At 35.2% G+C, this 17,971-nt stretch overlaps 1 protein-coding gene across 3 annotated transcripts in view; it reads left to right on the top strand.

Moving 5' to 3' along the window:
• TXNDC16 (thioredoxin domain containing 16) overlaps positions 1-17,971 on the top strand; it is a 118,999-nt gene that overhangs the window by 58,663 nt on the left and 42,365 nt on the right. For 2 of the 3 annotated variants that reach the window (XM_059915710.1, XM_059915708.1), the window contains exons 12-16: positions 1,932-2,055; positions 6,197-6,340; positions 7,220-7,279; positions 17,089-17,257; positions 17,599-17,735. In XM_059915710.1, coding sequence (XP_059771693.1) covers positions 1,932-2,055; positions 6,197-6,340; positions 7,220-7,279; positions 17,089-17,257; positions 17,599-17,735 — 634 coding nt within the window. The remainder of the gene's footprint in view (positions 1-1,931; positions 2,056-6,196; positions 6,341-7,219; positions 7,280-17,088; positions 17,258-17,598; positions 17,736-17,971) is intronic. The other variant, XM_059915711.1, reaches the window with a different exon arrangement.

The raw sequence follows: 17,971 nt of genomic DNA, 5'->3' as shown, positions 1-17,971 counted from the left end.
TTTGCTAAATTTCTGGAAGTAAGTTTTATTAAAGGAAATGGGAATTTTTAAGACTTTTAAAATACATTGTCAAATTTCCCTCCAGAAGGGTTATACTTTTACCAGCAGGGTTTGGAATTTCTTGTTTCTCAAACATCTTTGCCAGTACTGACCAGTAATCTTAAAAAAAAATCATTTCTATACACAAAAAAAGTTTCAGTAGTAATTTGCATGTCTTTGATAACTTTGACTAGTTAGGTCATTTGTATTTCCTCTGTAAATTTCTGTTAGTGTCCCTTTTTCCTTAAATTTTTCTTAATTAAGAACTCTTTAATTCTGAACATCTTGTAAATATTATATACATATGCTAAAAAATTATTGATATGTTTATGAACTGCCAGACAGTTTAAACTTAAATTCTCTTGCATAAGTCTATGATAGGAATACTGGGTTAAAGAGTCAGAAGACTTGGATTCTGTTCCTGCTAGTTCTGGGTCCAGATAACTGAATTAACTTCTTCAAGCTCAGATTTCTCATTTGTGAAATAGTCATAAAACCTCCCTTCTAACTTACAAGAAATTTTATAAGACCAAATAGAAAGATACTTTGAGAACTGTAGTATTGTTCAGATGTGTACACTGTGGGGCTAGTATGCTTTGCTTTTTGACCAGATAATGGAAAGAATACTTTCTGAAGCTATTTTTTTACTATTAGGTAAAGACCCCTAAGTAGGAAATTACTTTATTTGTTATCGGGAAATAGGTTTTATAGAAGAATTAAAGTTCATGTTGTTGTCCCAGTGCATATAAGTTATATATACACTACACTGTAGTCTAGTAAGTGTGCCATAGCATTATGTCTAAAAAAAAACAATGTATATGCCTTAATTAAAAAATTCCTTATTGCTAAAAAATGCTAACCATCATCTGAGCCTTCAGTGAGTTGTAATCTTTTTGCTTGTGGAGGGTCCTGCCTTGATGTTGATGTTGCTGCTGACCGACCAGGGCAGTGGCTGCGTCAGTTTCTTAAGATCAGACGACAGTGAAGTTTGCCCCGTTGATCGACTCTTCCTTTCATGAATGATTTCTCTGTAGTATGCTACAGAGCAATGCTGCTTGGTAGAATTTTACCCAGAGTAGAACGTCTTTCACAATTGGAATCAATCCTCTCAGACCCTCCTGCTGCTTTATCAACTTAGTTTTTGTAATATTCTCAATCCTTTGTTGTCGTTTCAACAGTTTTCACAGCATCTTCACCAGGAGTGGATTCCATCTCAAGAAACCACTTTCTTTGCTCATCCATAAGAAGCAACTCCTCATCCCTTCAAGTTTTATCATGAGGTTGCAGCAGGGATAATTTACTAAAATAATCCAGTGGCCTAAAATTTCATGTTTTAAAAATGTTTTGGTTGAGGCTTAGTGAAAGAAACTTTAATGGAATAATTTCAATGGAGTAGAATTTGGTATTCTTAAAATACCTAGGGGCAGATAGTATTTTTATGTTTATGGCTAAACAGGCAATTAAACTTTTTAGTGGAATTTTTTTAGATGAAGTATTATTTTGAATATTTCTGTAGAATACAAAATAATTTTGTCTCTGTTTGCAATAAAATTGTATATATTTTTATACCTCAATTGTATTGAGGTAGGACTTACTATTATATGTAAAATGCTTCAGATGTCAGTATAATGTAATTGTGACAAGAAGCAAGCGAGACTTTCGGTTCTTTTTTGCCCTCTTTTTCAGTAGCGCACACTATCTTTCTATAATGTATACTTTGGATGCTCTTAATAGTGATCGTGGAGTTAATTTACCTTTTTTAAAAAAAATATTAAAATTGAAGTTCAGAGGTTTAGTTTCATTTCATTTTAGTGTCAAACAAGTAAAACATTTTTATATTAAAATGCTTTGTTATATTTTAGTCATATCTTTTAAAATTAATGTATTTCTAGGGAGTGCCAGTGGAATTTTTGGTGTTAAATAATATTGATTTAATCGTATCCCGTGTGGAAAGTAATATGCACATTGAGGAAATGCACGAAGATGAAGACAATGACGTTGAAGGTCCAGATATGGGTAATATGTTTTTTTGATGATCATGCTCCCCTCCCATTTATGCCCAGCATCCTTAAGGTCAGTGAAATTTCAGTGAATTAACTGTCACATTCAAGAATGTGAAGAGACCTGAAGAAATTAATTTTGAATCGCATTTTAGCAAGTTGATGAGGTGTAAAGATATAAGGATGCTCTGTTTTGTTTAGTGCGATACCTTTCATTGTTACATGTCAGGCTTCTAGCTTTCCACAAGTGTGCCTTTATCCACCACATCAGTTCTTTCAGCCCTACTGGTCTACTCCATGTTTAAAAAGGACCCAGGAGCCACAGTATGATATTTTATTTTTATTATTCCTATTAGGATATGAAATTCTGATAAATATAGTTGTATTTGTAGTTGTAAATGAATCCGATTGTTAACAGTATAGGGAGTAAATTTTGATAACATTTTAATAATTCTTTTTAACATGTTATTTCTCTTTTTCTTTTTATTGCTCTTATTGCTTACATTTTTGAAGTATTCTATAGTTTTCAAGGCTATTTCCCACACATTATTTACTTTGATAGCTGTCCTCTGAGTTAGCTGAGGTCACCTTCGTTTTGTAGAGGAAAAAATCTGTGTTTTAGCTCAGTTAAGTGATCTGCCCAATGTCACACAAATGGCATGTGGAGCATTCTGACTTGAAATCTTACTTATGATCATTATCATTCCTAGTACTTCTTTTATAACATCAGTCCTATTCTGAAATTGCTTATTTACTTTTCTCTCTTCTCTGTTGGTCTATAAAATTTCTAAGGCAGGGATTATGTCTTGTGCATTCTTGTATCCCATTTAGCAAATACTTGAATTTTTATATAGTACTATTATCATGAGTCCCATTTAGTAAATACTTTTTTAAAAATTAATTACTTAATTAATTAATAATTAATTTTTGGCTGCGTTGGGTCTTTGTTGCTGTGCGCGGGCGTTCTCTAGTTGCGGCGAGCGGGAGCTACTCTTCGTTGCAGTGCGCGGGTTTCTCATTGTGGTGGCTTCTCTTGTTGTGGACCATGGGTTCTAGGTGTGCAGGCTCAGTAGTTGTGGCTCACAGGCTCTAGAGCACAGGCTCAGTAGTTGTGGCACATGGGCTTAGTTGCTCCACGGCATGTGGGATCTTCCTGGACCAGGGATTGAACCCGTGTCCCCTGCATTGGCAGGTGGATTCTTAACCACTGCACCACCAGGGAAGTCCCTTAAATACTTTTTATATAGTCCTATTATCATGAGTCCCAAGATGGAAGTAATTTACATATTGTTTTCATGAGGTCCATTTATTATGAGGATCAACATCTATATTATAAATTTAATAAGGGCTCTGAGCTTTAACTGTTACCGGTGACCAGCTTCTTGGTTTGAGCACTGCTCTAGTTTTTTTCTGATATACAGAGGTTAGAATTGCTCGTGATTTAAGCCAGAGTTCTTCTTCATAGCATCGTCATTGTATAGGCAGATCTGTGTTCTGCTCTCTTGCTCCCTGGTTTATTCCTATCATGGCTCATATATTCTTCAGAGTGAGAGGAATCATCCACCAATTTAATAAGATTCCTGTGCTCAGTGGTAGTTGCCTGTTTCAAAATTTCATTGTTGCCATGTCCCCTGTTTTACTTCCTGATTCTCTGGCTTTAGTTTGCCCTCTGGTGCTGCCTTCTCTTTTTTTCTAACTCTCCCCTATCTTCTCTCCTCAGCCCAGTTCTCATGTTTCTTTTACAGCTTTCTTTTTTTGCTTTGTAGTGGAATTTTTTGTTTTGTTTTGTTTTTTGGGGTTTTTTTTTTTTGGTCTTAACTTCCTATGTTTGTAATCCATATTGACCCATAATATAGTTTGATGTCGTGCCCGTATACAGTTTCCCTCTCATTTTCATTTCATTCCCATTTATATGAGAAATGGATGAGGGTTTGGAAAGAGTTTGTTACCATGTAAGAGCGGAATATAAAGAAAAATGTCCTTCAAAGGAAATGGGCACAAGATGAATCAGAATTAAATGGACTGAGGTCTCCAAAAGGAGAGTATGAAAAAAAATAACAAACATGTGTGGCTAAAAAGAGAGTGTGTGTGTGTATATATATTACACACTATATATATGTATATGAATTGGTGAAAGTTTGAGCTGAGGAATAAATAAATTTATAAATTATAAATTTATAAATTTATAAATGAGGGTGGCTTATTAAGAGAATGGGGAAGCAAGAAGGAGGTGTTAGGACAAGATAAGAGAAGAAAGGGTGGATTGGGAAATAAGAATGGACTGGCAGGAAAATGAAAATACATGAATAATAAGAAAAAAATACAGTAAATGAGAAAATTGGCCTTTATTAATTTTGGTATTGAGAGCATAACTTTTAGTGTCATAGAATGTGGTATTTAAAAGTACCTTAAAATTAATAGTCAAACTCTTATGTTTCACAGGTTTGAATATTGAGACACAGAGTTATATAATTGACTAGAGTTACACAGCTAAAAATTGCCAATATGGTACCGAAATCCAGACCTAGTATTTTATTTTATAGTATTAGCAATCATATGGAAAATAATAATTTAGTTTTCTGAATGCATTGCCTTTCTCACTTCCTCCCTTCCTTTCTTTTTAATATGTTGTTACAGAGAATTATAAACTTAACCATAAAGTAGACGGCATAATAGAACAAATCTCCAGGTACCCATTACCTGGCCTCGCCCAGCCACCATCAGTTTATGGCTAATCCTGTTCCAATCACTGCCCTCCCTTTATTATTTTGCAGCAAATTCCAAACATATAAATTCATCCATAAATATTTCCCTGTGTATTTCAGAAATGTAAGGATTCTCCTTTTAAAATTAACATAATTAATGCTATTACTACATCTACAAAGTTAACAATAATTCTTAATATCAGAGAGTCAGTGTTCAGATTTCAACTTCATCATGATTTTTCATGCCACTGTTGCTTTGTACATGCTGTTCCTTTTACTCCATATGCCTCTACTGCCTGCCTAAGTTTTATTTTTCTTTTAATGTTCAGCTCATGTCAACTCTTCTAGGAAGCTTGTCTCTCTTATCAAGTTAGATGTCCCTCCAGTGTTACCATACAATAAATTCCAATAGGATATTTGTGAATTCATAATGTGTTTTTTAATTTTTTATTTTTTTACCACATACTTGGATGGATGGATGGATGGATGAATGGGTGGGTGGATGGGTCTATCTGTCTATCTTAATGAAAAGATTTTTGTTTGTTTTTGATTTAATTGACATGTAACATGTTAGTTTTAGTTGTACACCATAATGATTCAATATTTCTATATATTGTGGTTAATGAAAGTTTTTTACATATTCAGAATCCACCCTTAACTCAGTACACTTAGAATAAAATCCAAAATTCTTGGCTTATATGGCCTCTTACAATCCAGCTGCTGTCTAGCCTAGAGTTTTCTCATGTTATTTCTTCCGGCCATCTTGTTTTAGTCAAATTTGCCTTCCCTCAGTACCTAGAATATGCTTAGCTCTTATTTCTCAGAGTTTTGCATGTGTTTTCCCTTTGCCTAAAACATCCTTTTATTGATTCTCTATCTGGTGGACTTTGGATCTCCCAATCTAAATCTCCCTGTTAAAATCTCTCACTGTGTATTTTACCTTTCCTCTTAAACTGATCACATTTATAGTTATATACTTATTTAGTGATCAGTTTATTGACTGCCTTTTCCATAGACAGAGGCTCTATGTGGTCAGGGACTATGTCTGCTTTGTTTACCACTTTCCTTAGTGTCTGTCACAGTGCTTGGCATGTAGTAGAAGCTAAAGAAACACTGTCAAACATGTATGGTAGGACTTTTTTGGCTTATAAATTAATATGTTGATTAGAAATAAAAGAGCAATATTTGTATTATTTCTCCACAAGTTTAACGCCTTTTGGAATTGACTAAAACTTGACAGTTTCTGGGTCAGGAAGCATCTGAGAGTCATTTAAGATAGGAAGCCAGACAACTGGAAAGTTTTCTAAATATCATGCATTTTAAATATTAAGATTGTATGAATTCAGAAGTTTTTATAAAATACCAAATTTTCACATGCTTGCCTGGGAGAAGAGCTTAAATTTTTAAAATTATACATTTATATTTATATTAATTCCTCTTCAAACATTTTAGATATTCAAGATGATGAAGTGGCAGAAACTGTTTACAGAGACAGGAAGAGACAGTTACCTTTGGAACTCACAGTGGAACTAACAGAAGAGACATTCAATGAGACAGTAACAGCTTCTGACAGCATAGTGCTTTTCTATGCTGGTTGTGAGTATGAGCCTTTAGAGGTGACTACTATATTGCATATTAGGGCATTTAAAGTAGGCAGATTTTATTTTTGCATTCTGTTATTGCACATTGTAAAGTGACATAATTTTCATATGTTCCATACTTTGAAATATTTACTTCTAGCTGATTCTGGGGTTGTAAAACTAATTATATATATCTGACTTACAAATTGAAGGTTAATAATTAAACTAGATGTTAAGCTTACTAATTTAGAAAAATTATTGTTATTCAAGCTAATGACTGATTAACTGTTATTATAGATTTATAGGTACTATATTGCTTTTATCCTCAAACAATAGCTGTTCAAGTATACTCCTTGCAGTATGAACGTAGAAACCCTCTTAAATGTTTGGACAATACTGACTACTGCATACTAGGATATTTCTTACTAATAAATAACAATTTGGGGAAACCCCATAAATCTATATGTTTGTTATATATAAGTATGGATGCTTTAGAGCAGGGGTCCCCAACCCCCGGGCCACGGACCGGTTCTGGTCTGTGGCCTGTTAGGAACCGGGCCGCACAGCAGGAGGTGAGCAGCAGGCAAGCGAGCGAAGCTTCATCTGTATTTATAGCCACTCCCCATTGCTCACATTACTGCCTGAGCTCTGCCTCCTGTCAGCATTATGGTGAGTCATATAATTATTTCATTATATATTACAATGTAATAATAAGGGAAATAAAGTGCACAACAAATGTAATGTGCTTGAATCATCCCGAAACCATCCCCTCACCCTCCAGTCTGTGGAAAAATTGTCTTCCACGAAACCTGTCCCTGGTGCCAAAAAGGTTGGGGACCACTGCTTTAGAGATATGTACATTGTAATATCTGTTTAATTTTTTATTTTAATGTAGGGCAAGCAGTATCCATGGCATTTCTGCAGTCCTACATCGATGTGGCAATTAAGTTGAAAGGTATACTGTGGTATGCATGCTTATTTTCCTGATTTTGAGCCATAGCTATTTGTATAACTGTGTCTTGCTAAAGATGTAGAAACCCATGTAAAATTTCAGGTTATTATGTTTGTGTCTTCAAGGTTAATAAGTTAATGAACCATGAGTTTCAGAATTCTCAGAAGCATTCACTTTGATTGTCTTCATAAAACTGTCTTGTAGCTACATAGTTAATCCAATAACCTTTTTGGCTGAATTCAGTCATTCAGCAAACATTTATTGAGTGCCTACTCTGTGCCAGTTACTGTTAAATATTATTAAATATATACTAAATACTATATATACTAAATACTATTAAATAAAATTTTGGTAGATAAGACCACATCCTAATGAAGGAACTAAGATACCAGTGTTCTTGAAGCTATACAATTAGGATATTTTTTAATAGCCAGGATCTTTTTATTTTAACTATCCTATGAAACCTGATTCAGTGGTAGACAAATAAGAATCCAAGGAATGGACTCAAAATGTCTATGCCACCATCCCAGCAAAGAAAAAAGGAGGAGTAGGGAGGCCTCTTAGCATTAGTAAGAGAGAGATAGTGTTGGCTTAGGTAAGTATAATGTTTTGTAATCATTTGAATAAGACAGAATATATCATGCTTTGTGTCTTTAATATGATTTCCTCCTACTCCGTTTTTCTTGTTAATAAAAGCTATTATGGCTAAATAGGCTTTTTCTTGGGGCTACTCCAGGAATGCATCCACCATTTAGTTTTGAGGCACTAGCTTACAGGCTCTTTCATTATTTGGTAAGTTCCTTATGGGTGGAGAGTGTGTCTTATACTCGGCTCACTGGACTTGGTGCATTGCATTACGTTACAGAATATCTGGTGTTTAATAATTGTTGAATAAATGATTAAGCAAATGTAGTAGAGTTTCATAAATTTTGTTTTATTTAGTGGAAAACGTGTACTGGTATACAACTTATATATTTATATTGGGGACTTCTGTGAACTCAAGAAATTGATTCCAGAAAGTCAGTCCTAAATGCAACATGTTCTATAGTAATAAAAACAACAGAGGTATAAAAAATCATTTTTGAACTATTTCTCTTCCATTCATTTCCCAACCACATTTGATCCAACTTTTGATTATTTCATTCCCCAAGTGAAGAGATGATTAAGTCTATAGATGCTGTGATCCCTCACTTTTTTTTTAAAAAGCAATCTTGTCATTCTCTTTTAGATTCTCCTTTATGGTTGCAATTTATAGACAGATTTAAGTTTCTTCTCTTAGGTTTTCCAGCCTTATTGGTAAATAATTAGAAGAAAGAAAAAGGAGGAAAATATAAACCACAATGAAATAGTAATTGTATAATGTCCCTGAATAATAGAATTATTCCCCCCTCCCCAGCCCATTTGGTTAGATACCAAATGAAAATGGAAAAAGATTCTCTTACTTTCTTCTCTGTTAATGACCAAATAAAGATGTGACCCCTCAATGCAAGGACTCTTAGTTGTATGTGTTTGTAGAATAAAAAGCAGATAACCAACCCAAGGGCTTGATTTCCTTTTTTGATTAGTATGTTCTTTATGAATAACAATCCTGTTAGTAATTAGATATCAGATAAATGGATTATTTTGGAAGTTCATGAGGCTTAATATAGAAATGCATACTATATGTAACAAGAGTGTTTTGTGTGTATGGTGAAGCCTATACTGTAATTTTGTAAATTGGGAAAATATTGTAATACTTTGGTCCTTTAGTCCTGTAATCTCTCATGTTGACTTGGGAAAAAGCCACTTTTTATCTCTTAGTACAAGAGGATGGAGAATATTTTATACTCAGTCACAAGGTGGCAGCAAATGTCAAGTTTTTATAATTACATAGTATCTGTAGCTAAGAGAGTCTGTTTTGTTTTCTTTTTCTTTTAAATTAAGACCCCTATTTGGAATTGCTGCATTGATAAAGTATGTGGAATGTAATACTACAGTCATCTTAGAATGTTTCCATTTGAAACATGATTAAGTATTAAAACCATTTTACAAGAAAGAAAATAAAAATGTGATAACTTTAATATAAGTAGCCTTATAACTTTTAATGATATGTATCAATATTCTTTTTCCAGTTTTAAAGATAACATCAAAGTTTTCAGCTTGGACAAAGGAGTAATAACATTTTTAGCAGTAGACCCATTGAGGATGCTTATTGAAGGGAAAGAACTACATTTGTAGTAACACCATGTTCCATCCTTGGGTGGCAGTACATAATATGATATTGTCTGAACAAGCACCAGTACAAGCACCACTAGATATTTATTGACTAAATGATTAAAATAAAGGATAAGAGAACTTTATAGAGTAGATCCAACTTTACAAGAAATAAGGATTTATTTTTGTTTATATGCTCATATAATATTCAGGTATTAATATACTTTAGTGTAAACATTGAAAATTTGTTCACGAAGAAATATCAGGGCACATTTCACAAATTTTTATTGGGCACATAATATGTAACGGATATTGTACTAGGCAGCAGGTTTATAGTGGTGAATAAGACAGACTAGACCCTGCCTATATTATCAAACAGATTGCTAACACTAAATCTAAGGTGGTAAGTTATTGCACCTATGAGATATAATCTAGGATCATTTAAAATGTAAGAAAGAATTTTCAGTATTAAAACTTTTGGCAAAAACATATTAAAATACTGCATTTCACAATTTTAATCATACGGGTAAATAACATCTTAAAGTAGGATATAACCTATATTGATACACAAAGATCCCTTCTTTGATCTAATATTATATTAAAGTTTCCTTTTATTAGAATTTATTCCTTCCTTTCATTAGCTGAGTTGTGTGGTGCTTTGTCATTTGTTTTTTGATATCTCTTCACCTAATTAGTTACACATTTTGGAGGGCCTTGCATATACAGTTGACTTAAACAACACAAGGATTAGGGGCGTTGACCCTCCGTGCAGTAGAAAATCCGAGAATAACAGATTTGGCCCTCTGTATACATGGTTGCTCCATATCTGAGGTTCCACATCCATGGATTCATCCAACCTTGGAACGTGTAGTACTGTAGTATTTACTATTGAAAAAAATCCACATATAAGTGGACCTGCACAGTTGAAACCTGTGTTATTCGAGGGTCAACTGTATTAGTATAGAACAAGTAGAAATTTCTCTTTGGGATTCCACTATGATGTGTTTTCTTGGGCTGAGAAGAAATTATGTTTTAAATAAATAAATAAATAATAATATTTAGACAGGATAGGTATGTGAAGCCCTAGATGAATTCCATGTGTTTAGTTTATTCACACACATATTTAAGGTGTTTCATGTTCAAGGACCACTCTAGGTGCTGGAAAATCAGTGACAAGGAAAACAGACACAGTCCCTACTCTCAGGGAGCTCTAATCATACAACAACACAGATGAGTACATAATTACATGATGAGATAGGGAAAAGAGCTTGGTCCTCTAAGAGCATAGGAATCTGATGCAGATCAGGGTGTCAGAAGAGGCTTCCTTGAAGTGGTCACACGTGCAGAGATCTGAAGGGGTGAAAAGACCTGACTGCAGAAACTGGTGGGTGTGGGCTGGTAGCAAAGTAGATTTGAGTTTTGAAAAGATATCTCTAGCTTCAGTGTAGAGACATATCGAATTCAGGGAGATAAATTAGGAGAAATGATAAATAGTGGCAGTGAAGAGAAAGGGACAGTTATAAGAGGTATTTAAAATTCAGGTGGTAAAATTGAAGGGCATGCTGATTGGTGTGATTAGACCTGTGGAGTTTAGGAATGGGGAGGTGCAAGAGATGATACTTTGTTTTCCGAGTTATACAAAGATGGCAACATTCACCACTATTCAGAGGAAAGAAACCATATTTGTTTTAGACATCTTGAGTTTGAGGATGTTTCCATTCAAAGGGAATTAGAGAAGGCAGTAAGAATACATTGGTCTGGAACTTTAAAGGATGAGCCTGGGCCAAAGCTATAAATTTAGGATTCATTAGATTGTCGATGATTATTGAGATTGTCTAGAAGAGAGGGTAGAACAAGAAGAGACAGCAGCTTAAACTGAGCCTTGGGGGAACTCCTGACTCCACTGGCAGAAGAGCCTGCAAAAGGGACCAAAAAGGAGCAGCTAGAGAGTCGGGGGTGGGGGTGGGAGCCAATAGAGGAAGGTGCTGCAGAAAATCAAGGGAAGAGAGTGTTTCAGCTGGAGTGTTTCATGCTGCTGAGAAGTTGTAATAAGAATGGGATATAGAGGCAGGGTCAAGATGGCCGGGTGGGAAGATGCAGAGTTAGCATCTCCCCACAACTAGGACGCCTGCCGGCTGCTGGTGGGGGACTCTGATCCCCAAGGAGACGGGAGGAACCCCAAAGTGAAGTGGCAACTTGCAGGATCCTGGTTCACAAGCCCGGGGTCTGGCCAAAGCTCCTGCAGTGGGAGCTCCGAGTCCAAACCACTGGACTAACAGAGAACCTCAGATTCCAGGGAATATTCATCAGAGTGAGGTCTCAAGGAGGTCCTCATCTCAGCACCAACACCCAGCTCTACCCAATAGGCTACAAACTCCAGTGTTGGAAGCCTCGGGCCAAACAACCAGTAAGACAGGAACACAATCCCCCTCATAAAAAAAAAAAACAAAAACAATGAGATGGCAAAAAAATATGTCACAGATGAAGAAGCAAGGTAAAAACCTACAAGACCAAATAAATGAAGAGGAAATAGGCAATCTGGCTGAAAAAGAATTTATAGTAATGATAATAAAGATGATCCAGAATCTCGGAAATAGAATGGAGGCATGGATTGAGAAAATACAGGAAATGTTTAACAAAGATCTAGAAGAAGTAAAGAACAAACAACAGAGATGAACAATACAATAACAGAAATGAAAAATACACTAGAAGGAATCAATAACAGAATAACGGATGCAGAAGAACGAATAAGTGAGCTGGAAGACAACATGGTGGAAATAACTGCTGAGGAGCAGAAAAAAGAAAAAAGAATGAAAAGAATTGAAGACAATCTCAGAGACCCCTGGGACAACACGAAACGCACCAACATTCGAACTACTGGGGTCCCAGAAGAAGAAGAGAAAAAGGAAGGGTCTGAGAAAATATTTGAAGAGATTATAGTTGAAAACTTCCCTAACATGGGAAAGGAAATAGTCAAGTCCAGGAAGCACAGAGAGTCCCATACAGGATAAACTCTAGGAAAAACACACCAAGACATATATTAAATCAACAAAAATTAAATTCAAAGAAAAAATAATAAAAGCATCAAGGGAAAAACAAAAAATAACATACAAAGGAATCCCCATAAGGTTATCAGCTGATTTTTCCGTGGAAACTCTGCAGGCCAGAAGGGAATGGCAGGATATGCTTAAAGTGATGAAAGAGAAAAACCTACAACCAAGATTACTCTACCCAGCAAGGATCTCATTCAGATTCGACGGAGAAGTCAAAAGCTTTTCAGATAAGCAAAAGTTAAGAGAGTTCAGCACCACCAAACCAGCTTTACAATAAATGCTAAAGAAACTTCTCTGAGTGGGAAATACAAGAGAAGAAAAAGACCCACAAAAACAAACCCAAAACAATTAAGAAAATGGTAATAGGAACATACATATCGATAATAAACTTGAATGTAAATGGATTAACTGCCCCAACCAAAAGACACAGACTGGCTGAATGGATACAAAAGCAAGACCCATATATATACTGTCTACAAGAGACCCACGTCAGACCTAGAGACACATACAGACTGAAAGTGACGGGATGGAAAAAGATATTCCATGCAAATGGAAATCAAAAGAAAGCTGGAGTAGCAATACTCATATCAGATAAAATAGACTTTAAAATGAAGACTGTTACAAGAGATAAGGAGGGACACTACATAATGATCAAAGGATCAATCCAAGAAGAAGATATAAAAATTATAAATATTTATGTACGCAACATAGGAGCACCTCAATACATAAGGAAAATGCTAACAACCATGAAAGGAGAAATCGACAGTAACACAATAATAGTAGGGGACTATAACACCCCACTTACACCAATGGACAGATCATCCAGACAGAAAATAAATAATGAAACACAAGCTTTAAATGACACAATAGACCAGATAGATCTAATATTTATAGAACATTTCACCCAAAAGTGGCAGAATACACTTTCTTCTCAAGTGCACATGGAACATTCTCCAAGATAGATCACATCTTGGGTCACAAATCAAGCCTTGGAAAATTTAAGAAAATTGAAATTGTATTATGCAACTTTTCTGACCACAACGCTATGAGATTGGAAATCAGTTACAGGAAAAAAACCTGTAAAAAACACAAATACATGGAGGCTAAACAGTGCACTACTAAATAACCAAGAAATCACTGAAGAAATCAAAGAAGAAATAAAAAAATACATAGAAACAAATGACGATGAAATCACAATGACCCCAAACCTATGGGATGCAGTAAAAGCAGTTCTAAGAGGGAAGTTACAGCAATACAATCTCACCTCAAGACACAAGAAAATTCTCAAACAATCTAACCCTACACTTAAAACAACTAGAGAAAGAAGAACAAAGAAAACCCAAAGTCAGTAGAAGGAAAGAAATCAAAGATCAGAGCAGAAATAAATGAAGTAGAAACAAAGACAACGATAGCAAAGATCAATAAAACTAAAAGCTGGTTCTTTGAGAAGATAACAATATTGATAAACCCTTAGCCAGACTCATCAAGAGAAAAAGGGAGAGGGCTCAAATAAATAAAATTAGAAATGTAAAAGGAGAAATCACAACTGACATTGCAGAAATACAAAGGATTATAAGAGACTACTACAAACAACTATACGCCAATAAAATGGACAACCACGAAGAAATGGACAAGTTCTTGGACAAATGGACAGAACTTTCCAAGATGGAACCAGGAAGAATTAAAAGTATAAACAGACCTATCACAAGTAATGAAATTGAAAGCAGAATTAAAAATCTTCCAAGAAACAGAAGTCCAGGACCAGATGGCTTCACAGGCGAATTCTATCAAACATTTAGAGAAGAGCTAACACTGATCCCTTTCAAACTCTTCCAAAAAATTGCAGAGGAAGAAACACTCCCAAATTCATTCTACAAAACCACATCACCCTGATACCAAAACCAGAAAAAGATATCACAAAAAAAGCAAAATTATAGACCAATATCACTGATGAACATAGATGCAAAAATCCTGAACAAAATACTAGCAAACAGAATCCAACAGCACATTAAAAGGATCATACACCATGATCAAGTGGGATTTATCCCAGGGATGCAAGGATTCTTCAATATATGCAAATCAATCAGTGTGATACACCACATTAACAAATTCAGGAATAAAAACCATATGATCATCTCAATAGATGCAGGGAAAGCTTTTGACAAAATTCAACATCGATTTATGATAAAACTCTCCAGTAAATGGGCATAGAGGGAACCTACCTCAACATAATAAAGGCCATATATGACAAACCCGCAGCAAGCATCATACTCAATTGTAAAAAACTGAAAGCATTTCCACTAAGATCAGGAACAAGACAAGGATGTCCACTCTCACCACTATTATTCAACATAGTTTTGGAAGTCCTAGGCACAGCAATCAGAGAAGAAAAAGAAATAAAAGGAATACAAATTGGAAAAGAAGAAGTAAAACTGTCACTGTTTGCCAATGACATGATACTATTCATAGAAGATCCTAAAAATGCCACCAGAAAACTACTAGAACTAATCAATGAACTTGGTAAGGTTGCAGGATACAAAATTAATGCATAGGAATCTCTGGCATTCCTATACACCAACAACAAAAAATCAGAAAGAGAAATTAAGGAAACACTCCCGTTTACCACTGCAACAAAAAGAATAAAATACCTAGGAATAAACCTGCCTAAGGAGGTGAAAGACTTCTACTCAGAAACTATAAAACAGTGCTGAAAGAAATCAAAGATGACATAAACAGATGGAGAAATATACCATGTTCTTGGATTAGAAGATTCAATATTGTGAAAATGACTAAACTACTCAAAGCAATCTACAAATTCAATGCAATCCCTATCAAACTACCAATGGAATCCTTCACAAAATTAGAACAAAAAAATTTTCAATTCATATGGAAACACAAAAGATCCCGAATAGCCAAAGCAATCTTGAGAACGAAAAATGGAGTTGGAGGAATCAGGCTCCCTGACTTCAGACTATACCACAAAGCTACAGTAATGAAGACAGTTTGGTACTGGCACAAAAACAGAAATATAGATCAATGATACAGGATAGAATGCCCAGAGATAAACCCATGCACATATGGGCACTTAATTTATGACAAAGGAGGCAAGAACATACAATGGAGAAAAGACAACCTCTTCAATAAGTGCTGGGAAAACTGGACAGCTACACTTAAAAGAATGAAATTAGAACACTACTTAACACCATACACAAAAATAAACTCCAAATGGATTAAAGACTCAAATGTAAGACCAGACACTATAAAACTCTTAGAGGAAAAACACTCTTTGACATAAGATCTTTTTTGACCCACCTCCTAGAGTAACAGAAATAAAAACAAAAATAAACAAATAGGACTTAATTAAACTTAAAAGCTTTTGCACAGCCAAGGAAACCATAAACAAGACAAAAAAGACCACCCTCAGAATGGGAGAAAATATTTGCAAATGAAACAACAGACAAAGGATTCATCTCCAAAATATACAAACAGCTCATGGAGCTCAATATCAAAAAAAAAATCCAGTTAAAAAATGGGCAGAAGACCTAAATTGACATTTCACCAAGGAAGACATACAGATGGCCAAGAGGCACATGAAAGATGCTCAACATCACTAATTAGTAGTGAAATGCAAATCAGAACTACAAAGAGGTATCACCTCATGCCCGTCAGAATGGTTCTTATCAAAAAATCTAGAAACAATAAATGCTGGAAAGGGCGTGGTGAAAAGGGAACCCTTCTGCACTGTTGGTGGGAATGTAAATTGATACAACCACTATGGAAAACAGTATGGAGGTTCCTTAAAAAACTAAACATAGAACTACCATACGACCCAGCAATCCCACTTCTGGGCATATACCCTGAGAAAACCATAATTCAAAAAGAGTCATGTACCACAGTGTTCATTGCAGCTCTATTTACAATAGCCAGGACATGGAAGCAACCTAAGTGTCCATCATCGGATGAATGGATAAAGAAGATGTGGCACATATATACAATGGAATATTACTCAGCCATAAAAGGAACAAAATTGAGTTATTTGTAGTGAGGTGGATGGACCTAGAGTCTGTCATACAGAGTGAAGTAAGAAAGAGAAAAATACCATATGCTAACGCATATATATGGAATCCCCCCCCCCCCAAAAAATGGTACTGATGAACCTAGTTGCAGGGCAGGAATAAAGTGGTAGACATAGAAAATGGACTTGTGGACATGGGGTGGGAGGGCGAAGCTGGGGCGAAGTGAGAGTAACATCGACATATATACACTACTGAATGTGAAATAGTTGGCGGGTGGGGAGCAGCAGCATAGCACTGGGAGATCAGCTTGGTGCTTTGCGATGACCTAGAGGGGTGGGAGGGAGGCTCAAGAGGGAGGAGATATGGGAACATGTGTATGCATATGGCTGATTGGCTTTGTTGTGCAATAGAAACTGACACAGTAGTGTGAAGCCATTATACTCCGATAAGGATTAAAAAAAAAGAATGGGATATAAAAAATATTGACAATTCTCAACAAATGAGTTTTCTACATTAACATTTATAAAATGTGCATTTTCCTTTTATTTAGGCACCTCTACTATGCTGCTTACTAGAGTAAACTGTGCAGATTGGTCTCATGTATGTGCCAAGCAAAATGTTACTGAATTTCCTGTTGTAAAGATGTACAAGGAAGGCGAGAACCCAGTATCTTACGCTGGTATGCTAGGAACTGAAGATCTCCTAAAATTTATCCAGCTGTAAGTATTCAGCTTCACCCTAAGATTTTTAAAATTTTAGGTCTATAAAACTTCTAATTCCCATACTTTGTTGACACACTTTGGATAGGTTAAGGAGGTATGAATTGAGATCACAGGGGAAACATTAATGAGCAGAGCCTATCTATTACGTTCCATCACTTTTAGGGAGATGGAAATTTTGTTTAATGAAGCTGATTTTTTGTTTAGGATAGTATTTGTGTTTATTTTGTCAGATGCTTATCCTGTGGAATATGCTACGTTCAGTATATTTTATTATTTAATTTACAAGCTGAAAAGTATCTTTAAAAATTAATTTTGAATATAGTTAAATATTCATCCAGCAACAGGATTTCATGCCCAGTGAACATTACGTCTGTCCAAGAAGCAGAAGAATATTTAAGTGGGAAATTACATAAAGACCTGATCTCCTATTCTAGCGTGTCAGTACTGGGGCTGTTTAGTCCAACTATGACAACAGGTAAGTGGAATTGAACATTTAAATTATGTAATATGTAGCTAAAGACTCGTTTGCTAGGTTTTTTTTTTGAAAGAATTAATATCTTTTTAAATTAAAGAGAATTCAATTAGAGAATTTTGAAAATACAGAGAAGTTTGAAGAAAAAAATAAAAATCTGTAATTATTTAGAGTTGTTGAACTTTAATGTAATTCCTTCCCTGTTTTTCTGTGTACCTGTATATTGCATATTTATATAC

Source organism: Balaenoptera ricei, chromosome 2 (assembly GCF_028023285.1).
Source record: "Balaenoptera ricei isolate mBalRic1 chromosome 2, mBalRic1.hap2, whole genome shotgun sequence".
In the NCBI taxonomy this organism is placed as follows: Eukaryota; Metazoa; Chordata; class Mammalia; order Artiodactyla; family Balaenopteridae; genus Balaenoptera; species Balaenoptera ricei.
Note: the sequence above shows the minus strand (reverse complement) of the source record. Positions and strands in the feature narration are given on the sequence as shown.